The sequence below is a fragment of the Corvus kubaryi genome, unplaced genomic scaffold, assembly GCF_017639235.1.
Source record: "Corvus kubaryi isolate FWS band 111438036 unplaced genomic scaffold, C.kubaryi_AGA036_p1.0 138, whole genome shotgun sequence".
Lineage (NCBI taxonomy): Eukaryota > Metazoa > Chordata > Aves > Passeriformes > Corvidae > Corvus > Corvus kubaryi.
Window position 1 is genome coordinate 15,696,602 of NW_024580672.1, and position 20,065 is coordinate 15,716,666.

At 38.2% G+C, this 20,065-nt stretch overlaps 1 protein-coding gene across 3 annotated transcripts in view; it reads right to left on the reverse strand.

Annotated features, from left to right (window-relative positions):
* CCDC186 (coiled-coil domain containing 186) overlaps positions 1-20,065 on the reverse strand; it is a 35,611-nt gene that overhangs the window by 5,331 nt on the left and 10,215 nt on the right. For all 3 annotated transcript variants that reach the window (XM_042019354.1, XM_042019356.1, XM_042019355.1), the window contains 13 exons: positions 15,792-16,482; positions 13,364-13,490; positions 11,336-11,464; positions 10,194-10,406; positions 9,160-9,279; positions 8,512-8,616; positions 8,072-8,170; positions 7,233-7,319; positions 6,303-6,445; positions 3,612-3,867; positions 2,856-3,045; positions 1,723-1,803; positions 481-691 (listed from right to left, as the gene is read on the reverse strand). In XM_042019354.1, the coding sequence (XP_041875288.1) occupies positions 481-691; positions 1,723-1,803; positions 2,856-3,045; positions 3,612-3,867; positions 6,303-6,445; positions 7,233-7,319; positions 8,072-8,170; positions 8,512-8,616; positions 9,160-9,279; positions 10,194-10,406; positions 11,336-11,464; positions 13,364-13,490; positions 15,792-16,465 (2,435 nt within the window). In that variant the 5' untranslated portion in view covers positions 16,466-16,482. The remainder of the gene's footprint in view (positions 1-480; positions 692-1,722; positions 1,804-2,855; positions 3,046-3,611; positions 3,868-6,302; positions 6,446-7,232; positions 7,320-8,071; positions 8,171-8,511; positions 8,617-9,159; positions 9,280-10,193; positions 10,407-11,335; positions 11,465-13,363; positions 13,491-15,791; positions 16,483-20,065) is intronic.

Consider the following 20,065-nt stretch of genomic DNA (forward strand, 5'->3'; position numbering starts at 1 on the left):
GTTTCACACATTAACTAATGACCACCTTTGGCTCAGATGCATTGTTTGTTTGATATGCATACCAGAATACCATCTGGAATGATGCAGATTCTCCTTCCAAAACAAACACAATCAGCACCCTTTTAAGCACATGAGGAGAATGGACTCTTCTGTTAGCCAGTGGCAGCAGTCCACCTCACATCAGCTGCCTGCTGACCATTTTGCTATCAAAAACCCACTTGTGCCAGTTAATTCCTCCTGAAAAAATTCGGTAATAGTAATAATTGCCAAACACTTGGCAATTACTATAACTGCTGGAAAAAGATAAGGAAAAAAAACCCCAAAACTAATTCTACTTTTGAAATCTACTGTCACTGCAATATTTTTACTGTTTTAAACATTTTCATTTAGACAATTACTTTTCTTATATAAAGTCCAAAATGCTTGCCTAGTTCATCAGCTCAACACTGAAAACCTGCATGAAAACAACACAGAACATACTTTGTTTTTTTCCTGATTTCCTCCACCAGCTGTTTAATGTGATCCTCCATAAACTCCATCTTCTCATTTTTTCGAGCATGTGCCTTCTGCAGCCTTAGTATTCTTTCAACCAAGACAGCCTTGTCCACCTCTGGGAAGCTGTCCACAGCCACTGCAGAGCCAGTGTTCTCAGGGGACCGATCCTCGTTGCTGCTGCGCGCGTTAAGGGACCCTGCCAACACATCAGCATTTGTAAGAGCTCCTTTGGCTTTTACACCAGGTAAAGTGCCCCCAGCAGAGCAGTGCATGCACCAATTACCTGTCAGGAGCTTAGGATACTTTCCTCAGGATGCCAGTTTCCCTTTATTTTAGTGGGGTTTTCTCTAAAGGACTCTTACAGTGTTGAAATGAGACACACTGGGACAGCAGTGCAGTCCCCTCCCATGGGTGCTCTGCCTTTGGTGTAAGTCTGCTCCCTTCAGGAATGCTAATTCCCACTAAAACACCTCCATATTCATTTACTCTGCACAAGACTGCACTGATTTTAAATGTGTGTTTTGGAGTAAACTAAAATTACAATACTATCAAAACTGTACAGACTCACAAAAGCTCTACATATAAACACTCTGCAGCACTGATCACTTAGAGCTTGTAGTATTTTCTTTACTTTCTGCTGTTCTTTCCAAGCATTTGTCTCTCTCACACTGAGATTACAGGACATCTGGACAGAACTAACCCAACTTAAAACTCAAAGATATCAAGGAAGGAAACATGCTGTTTTCAATGCTAAAGATGAGTTCTAACTGGATAGAAAGTAATGAATATTACATAAACCCACTGAAGTCTCTAATGATGCTAATTGATTTCTCATTTACACAGTTGCAACTGTCAATAAGGTAATTAAACAATGTGGGAAGCCACTGCTGATTTTTATTTTGCCTATGGTGGCATGTAAAAAAGTCCTCTATAAACTGGAGTCCTCTTGAGCTTCCTCCAAACATGAAAGCAACAAAATAAAAAAGGCAGGTATTTAAAAAGAGCCAAAATATATAAAGATCATAAACATTACACTTTAATCTCATAATAAGCACCTACAACTGCAGTCAGCCAAGTGCATTTTGGTGCTTAGAGGCTATTTTGTCAGTTTTAATGGGAGGCTGCCCACACACTGCATATGCACAAACCACATAAAGAGCAAGCACACTATGGCAACCTTGCTAGGACTGAAGGGCTGTTTGGCAGCCTGGCTATGTGCTCCATTACCTGATGAACTGGAACGGCTCCCCATGCTGCTGACTTCTTTGTCATAATTACCATTTTCCATCTGATCCAATTTCCTCCGTGCTAGAAGTATTAACAAAACAATGGTTACCAACAGCAGAGTAAGAACTAAAAATTACAGTGTCACCAACATACAGAGCCTCTAATCATCTCTGACCTGCACTAATTTAACGTGGCTTGACAGCTGAAAGACAATGGCAGCAACTAAAAGTAAAACCCAAACCCCATCTCCCTCTGGCCCCAGCCACAAAGCACCTGGATGTAACATCCACCACGATCCCTACACACTGCAGCAGTTGCAGTTGAAGGAGGTAATGTCATATATAGGATTAACTGGTAACAGTAAGACTTCAATTCGATTTTACTTTTGATTAGGTCTACCATGTAAATTACTACTGAATGGCAACTCTGTTCCAGCATCTCATAACTGTATCACTACAACCAGCAGAGTGTAGTGTAGTACTTGGGCCAGAAGCACCACTCACTCAGTAGGGATCAAGAAGGAAAGCACACAACTGTTCTTACATGCACAAAAAGAAACAGGAAAATTGTCTTGCACAGTGCCAATAAGATTTCTTCTTTCAAACACACTTCAAACACATTTAATTATCTTCAAATCTATTTGCATTCAGAGCATATGCATTGTTGAGTATTTAATGACTTCTATTTGTAGACAAAATTAGTCATCAGTCTCGCCATATTCAGCTTTAAAAACTGAAGTGTTCTGTTTAATGTACTAAAAAAATAACTGTCACCAGCAAGTCCTGATACAGAAACTTCTGGCAACTTCTGAACATACTCCTACAAATACTTACAGTGACATTTCAGTAGTCAGATACATCATATAACAAAGATGAAGCTCTTTTGAAATAAGTACTTTCATTTTATGTGTAAGCCCACTTCAAAAGTTACATTTTAGACTGAAAATTAACACAAAGGCCTGTAACTGCAGTTTCCACAAGGTCTAACTTGCTCACTCTCATTGTCTTCAGGGACACAGAGAGCTTGAAGGGTGACACTCAAGCAATGAGCACACAACAGACAGGACCTGAGTCTCTACCAGACCCTGAAGGGATTCCAGATGGGGCTGACTCAAAAGTGAAAATAATCTCCACCTAGCTGAAGTTGTTTTGTGAGGTCTTTCAGGTTGGCTGCGTGCTTGCGCTTCTGGGTAGCCAGGTCATCCTTCAGTTCATCCACGTGAGTCTTCAGTGCCGACAGCTCTTCCTGCTCTGAGGCCAGCTGAGCCTGCAGGGTCTCAACCTCCGACTTTCGCTGATCCTCCTCCTTCTGTAACTTGATGGCCTGAAATTGTGATTTTGTTTTCAGTCATACACAAAAAAATTCTAGCCTAACCATAGTGCATGCTTAACACCCCTACCTGCACTTTTCACCTGGGAATCCATTCACGCTTTACTTTTATTATTTAGGCTGAACACTAGCACTTCATGTCAATAGTAAGATTCCTCAACTATCTCCAAACATCTACATGATACAGTACAAAGTCACATGACCTTCCATGACACACTGAGTTTATTAAAAATTACAAACATGAGCTGAGGAACAGCTGACAGTAATAAATTTCACAGGCAAATCAGAACTTTTTGTCTGTTTCAATGACAGTTGCACAAACAACTCTCTGCTCCCAAAGACAGAGCAACACAATGACACTTCCTCATTCCAGTGCAGTGTGCCTCAGGATTTCTTTCCCCTTGGAAACATGAGGTGTTCATACCCCACTGCTACTAATGGCAAACTCAAGGAGAAATTGCAATCCGGTAAGTGAAGACATGAGGTGGTATTCATGTGCCACATCTTTATCTGCATCAGACATCTCATTAGAGCGAAAACAAGCTGCCCAGTGTACTCACCAGATCATCTTTAGCCTGTTGAACACACTCCAGCTGATTCTGCAGCTCTCTTTCACTGTAAGAAAGCTTATCCAACTGGCTCTGTAAGGAATTGTTTTCAGACTGAAGCTGTGCATTCTTACTGGTTAATTTTTCAGTGAATATCAATAGCTCAGATTCTCTTTTCCGACTACCTTCAATGTCCTTCTGAAGATCAGCAATCAGAGAATTGGAACCATCTATTTCTTCCTTTAAAGCATTGATTTCTTGTTCATCTCTGTCAAAAAAATTGTATCTCATTAGGGATAACCTGAGCTCAAAGACATCAAGTTTTATTGAAATCAAGGCATTCAAGGCAAGCCCACATAAGGCACGGGAACAATTAATGACCCTGGAGCATCCATTAGTCACTGGATCATTTTAAATGTCAAGGGAGTTTTCACTTAATTTCACGACACGCTGCAGTGCTGAAGTGACACATTTCTGCATCCCACAGAAGGACATGCAGGCATTAGCTCCTCAAGGAAGGCTATCTCTCCAAATTCAACATTTCCATATGACCTTCCGATCAGGGTACAAACAAAACCCTCAAAACCAGACCTGGTAGGTAAGAGGAAGGTTTGCAAACCCAATAAAGGTGGCCAATCTGTAAGAGGACCTGTCTTTAAGAGACAGGGAAATACTACAGTTTGGAGTGTCTCTAGGACAGCAGCATGGTGATTCCTGAAACATCCTTATCCAAGCAGTGCAGCTTTGAATCACAGGGCCGGTCTTACTCCACTATCCCTTCCCCAAAAAACAAGTCTCTCCCCTCTACAAAATAAGTTTTTGTTTCTACTGGAAGACTCCCATTAGGAGACCTTTCATCCATCACACCCAACCCATTTGAGTGAAAAATGCTGCATCTTCAGTTGGCATCAGCACTCTAGAGAAAGTGTTTGAAATTAATTCCAAAATTAAATAGCTTTTAAAAATGTTACAGAATAAAAACATCCCTCTCATTTGCTCTTACGATATTACTTCATTAATTTTTCAATCACAAGATCTTCTACACCTTTTCTAAAACTTTACTTTCAAACATCAGCAGAAAAAACCTCAACTCCCCCACAGGGAGTGTGTATATTCAAATTTAAAAATAAAATTAATATTACACAAAGGAAGAGCACACATCTCATTTAATTTACTGCATATGGTGTAATTACAAGGAGGATCAATTAATTTTAAATCAACAATCCTGTACTGATTTGTTTTTCCAAGAAGAGCTGAGACACAGTCATTTGTGCTGCAAAGTATCTCACCTGTAGCTCCCATTTAAAAACCTGTGCCAGAAGGCTATGCTTGTATTTCACATTTTCAAATATGTTGTTTCATTATGACAGGATAAATCTCTGCCTAGTAGTCAGGGTTGGACCAGACAAAATTAAAGGTTTAGACCATTCTAAAAGAGATATCTAGCTTATGCTTAAAAATCTGCCCATGAAGGAGACCGGGGAACACTGGAGGTGATCAGTATCCAATTCAGCCATGAAGTTCTTCCCAGCACTCAAACTAAAATCACGTTCCTCCAGTAAACAAGCATAGCTGAACATTCACTTTATAATACAGCCTTTTATACATTTCAGGATGCTTGTCATGAAATTGAAATAAAAGACAATATGAAATTTGATTTAGGGATAATAAATGTTGTATGGGAAGGATACTGAAAAAAAAATATCCAAGTTGAATGAGAGACATATTTAAGCATGTCTCAATTACCGAGAGGAAAAGATAACTGGAAAAACACATTTGTAGTTTCACACTTTGATCAGTGTCCCTTTAATTCATTTGGCAAGATTCCAAGTGAAAAAGAACTGTTACTGATCCAAGTGTAGGCTCCAGTAGCCTCTAGCACACTGCATTTCCCTGGAAAGGCTGATGACACCATACAGGTGACCAGCACATAGCAAATGGAACGTGGTTGATTTGCTAAACCCTGAGGAAGGCCTATAATTACTGAAATACTTTTCAATGATAAATGAGAACTGTTTAACAGCACGAGAGGGACAGACATGGATGGTTCTGCTTATCTGACATTTATCTATCTCCATTCATTCAATACCACTGGAACCAGCAGAGTGGACAGCATTGTATATCCCAGCCCATATGTACCACACAGATGAAGGACCATGCTCAGACACACCTGAATCGTGCATAAGCTCAACCCTCCCCTGAGATTATTTCCCTCACATTCTTAAATGAGCAACTCTGACACAGCAGAATGAATTCCAGTCCATTAGAAAGACAAGTGCCTCATACTGTCTGAATACAGCATCTGTCAATTAAGTAAAATTCTCTTCATTAAATACTTCCAGTCATCCATCACCATTTTAAAGCAATTTGTCTATCTTTCCAGTTCAGTTGCTTCCCCTCTCTCTTTTAATAAAACAAGCACTGGGCACACAGTGAAGAAGACATAACTTCCTATAGAGTAGGCTAGAAATCAAGCACATTTTAATCTAATAATGAGGGATGCTGAATTAGATTTATCAGTCTCAATCCCCTTGTTTTGTAAGAGGCCACCATGGTTATCTTCAGTATTAGCAACATTGATTTAAATTAGGACAGGTATTTTTCAAATTAAAATACATTTAAAGCATCAATAACTTCAATAAAACAAACCCTTCCACATATCAGATAATCTTTTAAATCATTACTCAAAGTGCACAGCTGTACCTCTGATGTTGATCCTGCAGCTGATCTACAGTTTTGACTCTGTCCAGCAAATTCTGAATTTCACTTTTCTGTCTATTTATTATTTCTTTATACTTGGATAACTCATCTTCTGTTCTTAAGCGCTCATCCTCTAGACACTTTACCTAAATGGAAAAAAAAATAAAACCAGAAACTATTTAGTGTCACAAACTTCAGAGTTAAATTATTCTGATCAGCTGTCTAGATTGTTGTACAAAGCTAATGTGTTAATTTTTTGGTGGTTCCAAGTAACTTAGAACAATATCCCTAAGTATTTCAGATCAAATAGAGCCAGAAAAATAAACAAAACAAAACAATTAAATTCAGCAAATGTGATTATCATAAGTTCTGTCCAAAGACTAAACTTAGCAGCCTAATGGATCAGGATCCACAGATATGATGTTTCCCCAGTTACCAAGCCAACTCCTTACTATATCTTCCTCCCTTTTTCCAGTCCTACTGAACTGCTCTGGAAAGAAGGATTGCCATGCTATTCTACAGACTGTCCACAGGTCATGGATAGCATAACCCCTTACCAGAGGTCATGTGTATGAACTCCACAAAACTCATTTCACACATAGGAGAAGCTTATAAATATTTCATTTATACTAAATTTACAAGATTTGAAGTGTTTACAGGATTACGACTTTCAAATGTTTCTCAACTTTTCAGCCAAATGAGGTGCACACCATGAAGCAAAACACTGCTGTGTTATGGATCAACTCATACTCCCTAAAAAAAAGTTATCCAGAGTCAACAATTATGTATCCCTTCTAGTCTCATGCCAGCCAATCTCTAATCACAGTTTATTCCTGAAGAACTAGAAGTACAATTAAGAGATGGAATGTATTCTTGTTCCAAAAACCCAACGCTGCTTCCAGCCCCACTCCAATCCAACTCAGCACACATTACCTTTGTTCTCAGTGTTCGAAGCTCATCCATGCTTTCCTTAAATGTTCTCTTCAAATCTTCCAGTTCTTTTATTTTTGCATGCTGCACCTTTTCAGAGGGTAAAAACCTCATTGAGAAAAGTAAATGTACAGTGGCACCTCAAAAAAATCTAGGCCAATACAGGCCACCACAACAGCTGAGAGGCCTGAGGCAGAAGAGGGACCCCAAAGGGTTGGTTTACTTCTCCAAAAAGGAAAGCAAAACCTCAAAGCTACTTTATTCTCAGGAGAACCAAGAAGAAAAGTAAGACTGTACATGCTGCTTTTAGGTACACAAATCTATGGCACAACAGGCCCTAGGAAAGCTCTAAGCAAACTGGCACTTGGTCACCTCTGAAGATGGTGTGTGCACAGATGAGCTGTGAGCAGATACAACATCATCAGAGAATTTCACTTTGGGGTTAGCAAATCTCTGCCAAGAACAGAGGCTGGTCCTTGTCTCTCTTTGCCATGTATCTTGGCAAAATACTGGTCAGAGAAAGGCCTGCCTGTCATCTGAATTTTTGCTTTTAATTACAGCAACATTCATGTTTCTAAATCAAAGAACATTCATTTTACCTTCATTACATCATATTTTTCCCCAACTTTTTTTTTAAAAAGTGAATCCAAGGTAGTACCTGAAGACATCCTCCAAAAAACAATGCTAGAGGGCAGACACCTGTGATTTAGTATTAGACCACAAAAAAAAGACAAAACCCAAAGAATTTGGCAAAACTGTAAGCAACTTAAAATAAGATTCTCAAAATTAAAATATCATGGAATTCTTAACCACAAAGTGGACTCCACACACCACATATTTACCTCCAGGTGATCAGATTTCTCCTGAATTTGTTTCTCTAGTTCTCCTTTAGTTATTCGGAATTTTGCATCCAATTCATTTGATTTAATTTCTTCTGACTCCTAAAGGGATTGAAGAAACGTAAGAAGAGTTTTAGAGTTTTATGTTTCCTTTTCTATTCTACGAGCGTACAGACAGCTTTTCACACCACTGAGTGTTCCCTGTAAGCACATCTCTGATAATCCTGACCATACCAAGAAAGACCCCCACACTACATGCCAATCAAGATAAACATTTTCCCTTTTATGTAACAACTTTCCAGTAAAGAAACCAGTCACTATTCATCTCAGCTTTGGAGCTTGCACAGGACAATTCCTCCCTGCTACAGCTTAAGCTAGAAAGCAATGAAAAAGAAGACTCGGGCACTAAACAATAATTTGACGTCTTGAGAAAATGTGCCTACTTGATAGGATTTTATCATTTCCTGACAGTTTTTCCTTATCTGGTCTCCTTCTTCTTTTGCTTCAGTTAATTTTGTCATTGCATCTTTGAGGCGTTCTTTGGTTTCCTACAAAAACAGTAATTAAAAGAATGGGTTAAACCTAGTAAAACTCGTTTACTTAACTTCATCTGAGAAGCACAATTCTCATAATGAAACTTTCCTTTCAGTCTGAAAAGAATTAACAAACACTATTTTTCCCCTTGCTTTGTTCAACCGTTGCTTTAGGCAATTCCATTCGACCCACCACTGAGGGCACAACAAAAGGATCTCGTTTATGTGCCATGCACATTTCCAGACAGCAGATTTAATTCTATCACTTAAAAACTATGACAATTTATTTCAAACACCGCCCCCCCAAAAAAACCCTAACAGCAAATGAAAATATGATGACCAAATTAAAGAGAGTTCCACAATATATCCTCCCTTCACATTCTTCCAACATTTCCATTTCAGTATCAGTATTTAAGAGCACTATTCTGAATTTTGCTGCAGGTATTCAAATTAAACAGAAAAACCACTTTAGAAACAGTACATAAAAAGTAAACAGTATAAAAACTACATTACTCTGATTATATTTTCATGTAATGTTATCAGCACCATTTCACCCACCTTGTGTGAATCCATTTCTGTTTTCAATTTGTTCTGAGCCCATTTTACTTTGATAACATGAGAATTGATTTCTTCTTTCAATTTTTCTATTTCTCTGTTGTGTCGAGTGGCTTCACCATCCTGAGAAAATTTCATAGGTTTTTCATAGTTTAATGATCCAGCATTTCTACAACAAAACTCCTGCCCAGTTATCAAGTTGTTTTTTTCTTAATGTCTGGATTTTGCAAAATCATGCACATATTTGAGAATGCCCAACAATGCTTTAATCCAGTGGGAAAAAAAACCCCATTAGTGTTGTGGTTTGAATAGCGAGGTAAGGTTGCATTAGTGTTAGTATATGTTAATGTTACATATCTCTGAAAAGACAAAGCACCACAGAGATCATTTTTGTTTCAGAAGAGTAGTTTTCAGGACTTTTAACATGTGTCCTTCTGTGCACAGTACTCTTGCTCAGAAGAGGCAAAAATTAAAGTTCTATCCCCAGTCATTTATTAACTTTTGGATCTTCCACATGAAATAGAATTGTACCACACAGCCGTGAAGAAGAATACAAAAAGACCTAGGTAATTTAATAGTAATCTCTTACTGCTTTCTAAAACGAGTAGAAAAATTTTGGATGAAAAATCCTATTGCTTTATTATCTATTTTTAGTTGTACAAGAGAGGAAATACAGAGTGAAAACATAGGAAAACAGCAAAAAATAAGATGGCAATAATTTAATGCCATTACAGCCTTTAAAAAAAAATCTGAAGCCAGAAACTACTTCAAAATCTGCAACAAGCTGTCTTCTCAATTTCGTCAAAAAAAAATCCCTAATGTTTCACAAACTAATTTTCAGGGAAATATTAAAAGGAATTCCAAAAAGATTGCAACGAGAACTGAATAACTTTGTTCCCCTTCTCTTGGAGGAGGGGCACTTTCACAGCTATGCAGCAAAAACTAAATGAGAATAGGTTTTACCAAGTACAACAGCAAACAAGTGATGATGTTCTGACAGTGCTTTTAATCAAGTCATACAGCAATACTTGGAGTACCTTAGCTTCATAGAGCTGGTGCAATCTTCCTTTTTCCTGAGAAAGTTGTTTGATTTTATTTGTAAGCTTTTCTATTTCTTTGTTTGCATCTCTCAGTCTTCTCTCAAGGACCTCTTTTTCCTTTCGGAGGTCAAGTGACTCCTTCTCTCCTCGGACGTATTTCATCACCATCGTCTCCCTTTCATGGCGAGCTTCCTCACATTTCTTGTTTGCCTTGAAAAATATCAAATCAGAATGAATCAATCTAGTATTTCATAATTAACTGGATATTTTCAGTATTGCAGTAGAACAGCATAAGAAGGCAGGACTCAAAAGCTCCAGTTTGGCAAAGACTAACATTAAATCCCTCTTAAGCACTGAAATTACTCACACTCCTAACAGTGAACATATATCTAAGCAGCTGCATCTTCACAGCTGAACATCTCATATGAGTTATCAATACATTAGCAAATTCTTGTTTAGAAGGAAAGAAGTATAAAGTTTAGGAACAAAGTAATTTTGCAAATACTCAGTACTGGTCCTCTGTCTTCCCTCATCCACATGCCAACTGCACAATCATTATACAGTGGCTAATTTTTCAGATGGCTCCCTTTCAGTGGCTTAATTTTACAGATGCCCCCACCCCAGCATTAGCAAGTTCTGCTTCAAAATAGAAATAAAAAACCTAAAATCAGACACTGAGCTTTAGAATACATGCAATAAATACTTGGCATAATATGATACTAAGAAGGAAAAAAAATCCCAGATTTCAATAATACTTAAAGACAAAATAAGAGCTTTTTGCTGGAATTGAGAAAAATATTAATTTTCTGACATCCTGTCTGAAAAATGCTATTATCAGCTTTTAGCTCCTTTTGAATCAAGCTCAGCTTACAGGTAAAGAAGATGAGATTTCCTTGAGAGCTGAATTCAATACATATAAAAATAGGTATTTTTTTTAAAGAGTTATCAGGCACTCTGAAGTGTTAACAGCTATTTGGAAATTCACTGCTGACAGTTAATCAAAAATGCAGATATAACTGCACACTAGGAGTTCCAATTTTGGAAAATTTTGTCTTACCTAGTGATCCAACATGTTTCCTACAAGAACCAAGTTTTTTCAATAACTGAGATGCTGAATAGTTTAAGGTTTTCCATATTACCTGTTCCATTCGAAAGGCCATCTCTTTATGCAACTGCTGAATAGTATTTTTGGCTGCTGCATCTTGAGTTACAAGTCTGTCTTTGCTAGCTTTCACTTCTTTATTAAGCTCTTCTATTCTTGCTTCCAGCTAAAATACAATATCATGACATAATTATAGAGACAATAACTCTTTGATCATGGTTTATACAGGCAGGCATATTTCACATAAAATTAGATGCTTCAGCAGATATTTACCTATATTTCATACTTGTCAAGCTGCAACCACCCATATCAACATCTAGCTTTGCATGACAGTAAAAGCATGAAAAGATGTCAATTCTTATATTTCAGTGAGAGTGAAGATGCTTCAAATCAAGTAAAACACAAGGCACAGTAATTTACTACACAAAGTAATAGATGGACAGCAAGTGCTGAGCTGCCAGAGCAGAGCTGGCTGCTATCTGAGGTTGCTGCACCTTCCACCCTTTTGTTCCTATTCTTGTGCCATATCCTTCACCGTGCCAGCAAAGCAGCCATGCATCCATACTGAACTGGGCTGGGAATTAATTCACTGAAAAATCACTCAGCAAATAAAGATGAGCTTAGTCACTGTGCTGGCACATTTTTAGCCACCTAGTGGACCAAGTCAGAGACCTGATGCAGCTGAAGAATAATCCCCAGCGTTAACTGGACCACTTCCCAGGGTGTGTTCCCTGCCAAGTCATGCATGTCCAGCAGGAGCAGCGTGGTGGCTGCAAAGGCTGTGGCACTGCCCAAACGTTGTTCAAACTGTGCCTAACGACTCTCCGCTTGTCCTAGGGGAAAGCCAATTCACCCAGCTAAGGGGGTTTTGTTTGCTTTGGGGGAGAAGGGGCGAGATCTCAGGGTCAGTGTCTTGAGTTTTGTGCAATCCCAAGCTGCTATGCCAGAGGCAAGAACCACCTAATTTGCTTCTGTTACCACACCATGACTTCACCACACTCCGTTCAGCTCTGCAAACGCATCATGCGCCAGACAAAAAGCTTCACGTGTACAAACAGGCAGGTAGAGTTTGTTTAGAGCTGTGAGTGCAGCCAAGCCTTCATTAACTCAAAAGTTACCATAAAACACTAATTCATAAATACCAGCAATAAAACACTCCCATCACAAATGAAAAACTCCAAGTGTTTCACTGCAATGTCTCTTATGACTCCAGGTGCTCTCAACTACTGTATAAACCATTACAGTCCAAAGAATATTTTCTGAAATCACTTGCAAGCATGTAATATCACAAACACCCTCACAAATCCTTTTTTCCAGAATGGAATAAAGTAATTGCTGCATGATAGAGCTTCATGAAATCATACAGTGCTATCATGGAAATACAGACAAGAAAGAATGAGGGAGCTGCTCATACTGGTTTATTCAGGAGCAAGCAATTCCAATTTGTAGCCTAAAAATAACACTTTCCAATTCAATTTTCAATCACATCATGGATTTTCAAATATTCTCTGAAATTAACCATGAATATATGAATATATCACACAAATATATTCCTCTAGAATACTTCAAGCCTGACACCCTGCTTTGTGAACAGATTTCTGTGTGATGCAGTTACCAACAAAGAAACCTGACAACCATGATAGTCACCAGCACTTGGAGAAACAGAAATTTGTATTTTAAATGCTATCTCTTGCCAGATTTCCAAAACATAACCTATAATCAGTTCCTAAAGCTGGCCAGCCAGCTGCAGGGACATCAGCAGATAGCTGATAACAGACAAGCAGTGACACCTGGTGTGAAACCTTTTCCTCCCACACTAAAACCAGCCTACACCAATGCACACACCATGGTCCTCCTTGACTTGTCCCTGAGGAAAGGCGTGAATTTAGTACCTGAAAGTCAGTTTATCCAAAGACACTAAAGGCTTTTAGATGATTTCTTGGAACACAAGAACAGATTTATCCTCTTAAAAAGCTTAGGATAATAAACATGGGTTAAACAGTGGCAAGAGTGACATAATATACAAGTGGGATTCTAACCAGCACTTCTGTTTTGTTATCCGTACCTGTTTAATAATGCTGAGGTGCTGCTTTTCTGTTTCTGTTCGTTTTTTCAATTCATCTTTTAAGTTGTCCTTTTCTGAGCAGATTTCCAAAATCAGTTCTTGATGCTTTTTATTTTCTTTAATCAATCTGTAAAGAAAAAAAAAATAAAAACAAGGTACATCAGTACTGGTTTTTTTTTTTGGTTGGTCATTTTCAATTTTGAGATACACGGTTTTTGCTCTTCGATCTGCGAATTTTATTGGGAAGCCAGAAACCCTAAAAAAATCCATGAAAGCCTTACAAGAAAAAAAAAAAAAAATGTTGTGCAAGTAGAACTTAACTCCAAAACAGCAAGCAAAAACAACAAAACCTCCTTTGAGGAAATTGCTTGTTTCCAGCATTTTAGGGTTGTTGTGGTGCAGAATGACATGGGACATTTGGTAACCCTATGAAATTACAAAACTGTCAATGTTAGTAATTTTAAGGTAATGTAAGACAGTAACTTTCAGTCAGATAGTTACACCAGTCAAATGTCTGAAAACACAGAGTTTATTAATTTCGTGGACTTCTCAAAAGTTCACATGGAAGAACCCATGTTCTTACCAGGTTCACAACCTGATAAGAAACAGAATCCTGATTTTTTTTAAGTCCTAAGTAGGTAACAAGTCTCCATTTTCAATTTTTACCAATAGTTCCAGTTCAGCTCAGCTGTTTGACCACACCTATCTTGACATTCTAGCATAAAACTCAGAAATTACATTGTCAGAACTGCTAAATAAAGAGTCTCAAACGTATTTACATGTTTGCAGATACTATTACATGGTGGGTATTTTAGGCCACTAATTGCATGAATTTTTGGGAGGCATGCCTTTACCTGAAAAAGATACTTAAACATCCCTTTATCCCCTCCCCTCTATTGAAAAAAAAAAAAATCTCTAACCAGTCTCCTAAATTATAAGGAATTCAAAACCATCAGTTATAGAGAGCTTAGCACTTGTGATCTGCTTTTTAATCTATTAATGAATATTCCAGGATTACAAATTCTTAATTCACACCACAGCTGCTCACGTACATATTTAGATGTGATCACAGGAGACAACTGGGCTACTTCCAGAACGATGTTACAAGAAATTCTGCTGATCATAAAGTAAGGGACAAAACAAATACAACCCAGAATACCCTTTGGACCAAACACAAAATGTTCCACAGCAGTTTCACACTCTTGAGGTGAGTTGCCAAGTGTCAGATGGGTGCAGCTGGCCAAAAAAAGAGACATGGTTTTATATAAAGCCTTCTGGAGGCATACATAACATATACACATATATAAACACTTGTCTCTAAGAAAGTAATTCCGAGGCTGAAAATGATGCTCTGCCTCTGAGTCTACCATGAACAAGTAAAACTCTTTACCTCATGATTTCCTAGAATTACCCCTCTCTACACACCCACCACTTCAGATTCCCACTCCTTCTCTGTAACTTCTGAATGTCTAACTGTGCACTCTCCAGCTTTCCTGTCATCAGGTGACTTTCCTCACATGGATGGTTTCTGTCAGTGAAGTGCAAGAAAATACTTTCCCTACTGGGACTCTCTTCCTCTATCTGGTTTCCCTTCCTTTGATGTCCTCCCATAAAATGATTTCGGAGAGCCTTATATGAAAAGTAGGACACTCATTTTCAGCTCTACAAAAAGGAATAAATAAGAAGTTAGAGGCTACATTTTGTTAGCAAAAAAACATTTCTAAAGAGGTAACAAACTATTAAACACCAAGTAAGGAATCATGAAATCAAGAAATGAACTGGCTTTTGATGAACAGAAATATTCATGTTGAATACTGCCTTGCAGAACTATTAAGCACAGTTCATTATAGCAACACTTACAAGCCAAGCATTTCAGAAGTCCTCCTATAAAATGTGGAAAGTGCAGTTCATCTATAAATGACACTTCCAACTCAAACAATACTCTCAGCTGATTAACAACTTTGCTGGATGATGGCAGGAGACTGAATACTACTTGAAAAAGAAACAAGCAATTTTAAACATAAATAAAATGCCCATTGTGGAAGTTAGTACTTTCAAAGGCTCATTTCTCCACAGACACATACGGACTGAATGAATCCTGGACTATTTTTATATCACCATTACTGCTGCAGTATTTAAGTAATTCTAGACATTGGCAGGGTATTCAATGACACAGTTGGCTATTCCGTTCCTGCCAAATCCTGCAAGAATTCAGACATCAAAGCACACACTTTTATTTACAAGTACATACCACAAGTAAAAATGATTCTTTCCTTAAAAAACAATCAAAAAAAGCTCATTAATTATTCTCATACCAACTCGAGACAACTTGCTTCATACCAAAATGTTGTATGCTGGTGCACATAACATGCAGCCAGAATTGTTCAGCACACAGGTCCAACCATGATGCTCATACTCAAATACTCACTTTGTAATGGTTTGTTCTTGCTGCAGGTATTTATCTTGCACACATTTTTCAAACACAGCCAAGGCATGTTCTCCCTTCTGCACACCATTGGGGAGCTTTGGTCCCTTTGAAAAATCCGTGGATAAGAGTTCAGACTCTATTTCCTTTAGCAAATCCTCCTGTGAGGAAGTCTGATGTATTGTGGAAATAAGCTTCTTTGTGCAGTCTGTGTCATAAGGGCTTTCTGAATAGATTTTATCGCTCGATTTTTTCACAAAGTCAGATTCCTCCCTCAGATCCTGTAATATTTCCATTAATGATTGTTCTGTCTGGTTAGTTTTTGGATCGTGTTGTTCAAGTTCTTCACTAGGTAAATGTTCTGGTTTTGTGGAGCCTTCTGCCTGCCTTTCACAGTAGGCATTAGCAGAGCAGTCTGCCCCTCCAGACTGCTGCTGTCCTTCTGCTGGGACCCCATTGCTGCTTATGTCAACAGCTGCTGAATCCTGATCTGAGGGCAACAAACTCGATTCCCTTTCCAAGACACCAGCATCACCTCCAGCGCAACTGATGCTTGAGCAGTCCTCCATTCCAGATGTTTTACCAGACTTCTCATCATCCAGGGCCTTGGAAGAGGCATCATCTGACAGACTGACTGGCTCCAGTGTGCTCTGCATTTCTGGTAAATATTCCTCCATAATCTTCCTTCAGAAATCTAGATGTAGAATTCATATTGCAACATATTATATACAATATCAAAAGAGATTGAGATAAGGAAAATAACGGCTACTAGAAAATAAAATTCAAAGTGCAAAAGTATTTAGGTAAGTGTTATATAGAGTTTGTTGCTCTTTCAGCCCAACTTTTAAGTAAATGCTCCAATACAAGTTTTTCTAAGAGAAGGTGAGAAACCAGGGATAGCGAACAGGAAGCAATGAGATAGTAAATGCCAAGACAATAAAAAAGCAGCACCTTTTAAAATTAATAATTCTGCCATTTAAATCCACAAAAATTCCAAGTAATCACTTCTAAAAAATACTTAATGACAATACATTAAAAAAAAAATTAAGAATCTAGGATCTTACAGCTTTCACTTTCCTACAAGCTATCTGAAAGCAACAATATGTCTTGACTGACTTATTTTTACAAGATAGGATGACTCCCTGGTTCAGCCAGAATATCCAGTTTCCTTACTGTCATGTCCTCACTGAGCATCCTTACAGCAAAATGCATCTGTACCCAGGAACCTAAGGGAAGGGGCTGGGGGAGGATGGGGGTGAGATTCTCTTTTCCCATCTGCTTTCAAGCAACCAAAATCCCCTGTGGAAGAGTACAGATGGTCTTTGGCAGATCTGCTCTCTCAAACAGTAGCTTGCAGAGCAAGGACTTAAAAAGCTCTGTAGAAGCTCACTAGAAGGACACCATACTGAGAGCCAAATAGCCAGAATACTTCTGGAAGAGCCTGGGTATAATGTTGTATCTTCTTTTTCCAGAATCCCAGATGGCTGTGTGTCTGAAAAGACTACTGGCATCTTTAGCAAGCACAAGAAGCCCTTACTTCCATTAGGAGAAATTCATTACAGCAGTCTTAACTTTTATATGCAAGCTTATCTTCCTACACCAGATAATTTAGGCTACTTAAAACAAGGCAAATTTTTCATTTATAAATTCAACTCTGCTATTCCAAGCGTCATCTCAAAGGAAGTGCTTACATGCCACAAATTTTTTCCATCCTTACTTTCTGACTTGTTCAGTTCTCCCTTACACAGCCACACCATCTGAGCCACTCAGGTACTTGCTCCATGCTCCTCCCTTTGCCTCAGCCTCAAAGGCAACCCCTTTGCGCTACTTGGCTTCACTCCACTCCCCCAGAGTCCTGCCTTATTAACCACCACTTCCTACTGAGGCTCAACATTGTTAAAACAGAGGGACAGGAGTCCCATTAGATCAGTCCTCAATTGCTACCACTGTCACCTTTCACTGTTAGGCACAAAAAGCAGCTTCAGCCCAGCTGTTTCTACCAGGAAACACCACCCCACAAAACACCAACTCAACCTGAAACCAACAGTTGGGCTACAACTGGGACTTAATCAACAAGAGGGAAGCACATGGAAAACTGAGCATTCAGCTTGGAGTACAGAAGGGAATGTATCACACCTGGACAAGAGTCACAAATCAGCAAATGAGAAGCACACATTTTTTAAGAAACAAGCAAACCACCTTTTCTTTTTTGGTCTCAAATCCAAAAAAATCCTCAATGCTACAGCCTCTAACCCAGTACAAATCAGTAGGAACCAGACCATAAGCAGCTAGGGAGAGGTACAAATGAGAATAGAGATCGGGAATGAAAGAGTCTATACAATGTGACACTTTCACAAGGATTCCCCGTTTCACAAACAGATCTTCTCTGGTACTAATAAAATCCCTAATTCCCCTTTGCTTCAAAAGATTTATGTTTAGGTCAACACTGGAAGCAGCAAACCCCACCACTTGGTTTGTGCCGTCCAAACAAATGCTCTTTTGGAATCTATCTACCCTTTGATAACGTCTGCTGGTAACGGAAGTTCACAATGTACTACTGCTCTCAAAAACACCAACCTCAACTGACAATCTCAACATGCAACCAAAAATGAACATAACTGCAAGAGAAAGTATTCAGTTTAATAGCAGCAGAACACATTAGTTCCTACTTAATTAAAATGCTGTTAAAAACCAATGCTTTCAGACTAGTGCACTTTAAACAATCAATAATAACTGAAAGATAATTTGCAAATGATGCAGTTAAGATGGAAGAAAAATTCACCTTCTAGTATCTGTTCCCTCTTCTCAAAAGTAGTTTGTAATACACACTCAGCTGTAAAAGACACTGTATTAGCATAAAGCTGAAGAACTGTTTTTTTCTCTAGTAGTTACACCAGCCTAAGTTCTTGATGATGCTCTCTCTGTAACGATCAGAGGGTTTTTTTTACCTCAATTTAAGCCTTTTTTAAAGTACTTTCTGAAGTGTTACAGAACTTCCCGAAATGTGCAGTTGTTTGATGCACTGCCTCAAACCTGCTTGTGACTGCCCAGCTGCTGCAGTTCACCATTACTACAAGAAAGGGAGTGGTAAAATCGTATACATGAACTTCCATGTTGGTTGTTACACACAAAATTTCCAGTCCAGTTAGCAAACTGGAAGGTATTTATCTCCATATGGAAGCAAGAAGTGAAAAATACAGCCCTGTTAAGAGAGTACATTAAGAAGGTCATTAAGTTTTCTTTTTACTGTGTTACTTCCTTCTGTAAATAATACTGTGAATTAGTATTACAAAGACTAATCTACATGGAAGCAGAAATACAATTATTTGCACAACTCAGTGACAGAGAAGAAAAAAAAGCCACTGACTTAATATCCAAAATAACTTAGTTATTATTACTCATTTAAAAAGTGTAGATTTTTATATCAAACTCATGGGGAATATGAGTAATGATTATACAAATCAGTTAAAGGATGAAAAGTAAATTATGATGACTCAGTGTTCCCTGCAGTCACAGTTTAATTTTCAGTGGTACCTAGAATATAATTTACCACATTAAGTTCAGTCTTTATGATTCCAATACACTGGATTTTAGCCTTATCTGCCCAAATTTACCTGCACTTATCTGCACCTGTTCATTAAATACATAGATTCCCCCCCCCCGAATAGTATTAGCTTTTATGTTCTAATTACTAACTTTTAAATAGAAATTAAGTAATTCATCACAGGATCACAATTTATTTTCACACCAAAAATGTCCAGACAAAGAAATCATGTGGAGCAGGTGTCAATGCAAATTCATACTGATATTCAAATGTCTCTTGAATATCCTAAGTTTGTCGTGCCTACCTCAGGCAACTGAATATAATAGATACTTCCTGTATGATACCAGAGACAGAAAACTGCAGTGATGTCACTAAAGAAAAGGCTCACGGTTTGTAAGCAAAACATTTTGTGTGATAAAAGGATCAACACAGTCCAGCAGTAGCCAGTTGAAATGAAACATGCTAGTATTTGACTGTTTCATATCAAACATACAAATCCATCAAGCTCCAAGATAATATTTGGACACCACCTGATAGGAGCTACATGCCTTTCCAGGTTTAATATCCATCCTCTAATACCCTACTCATCCTTACAAATGACTTTTCCAAAATCAGGGAAGGACTAAGGTTACATATATTGCATTAAGAAAACAAAACAGTTTAGTGCCTTTCTGATGTCTTCAGAATGCATCAAAAACAATCAAAAAGGAAAATCTTGACTGAAGCAAATGAA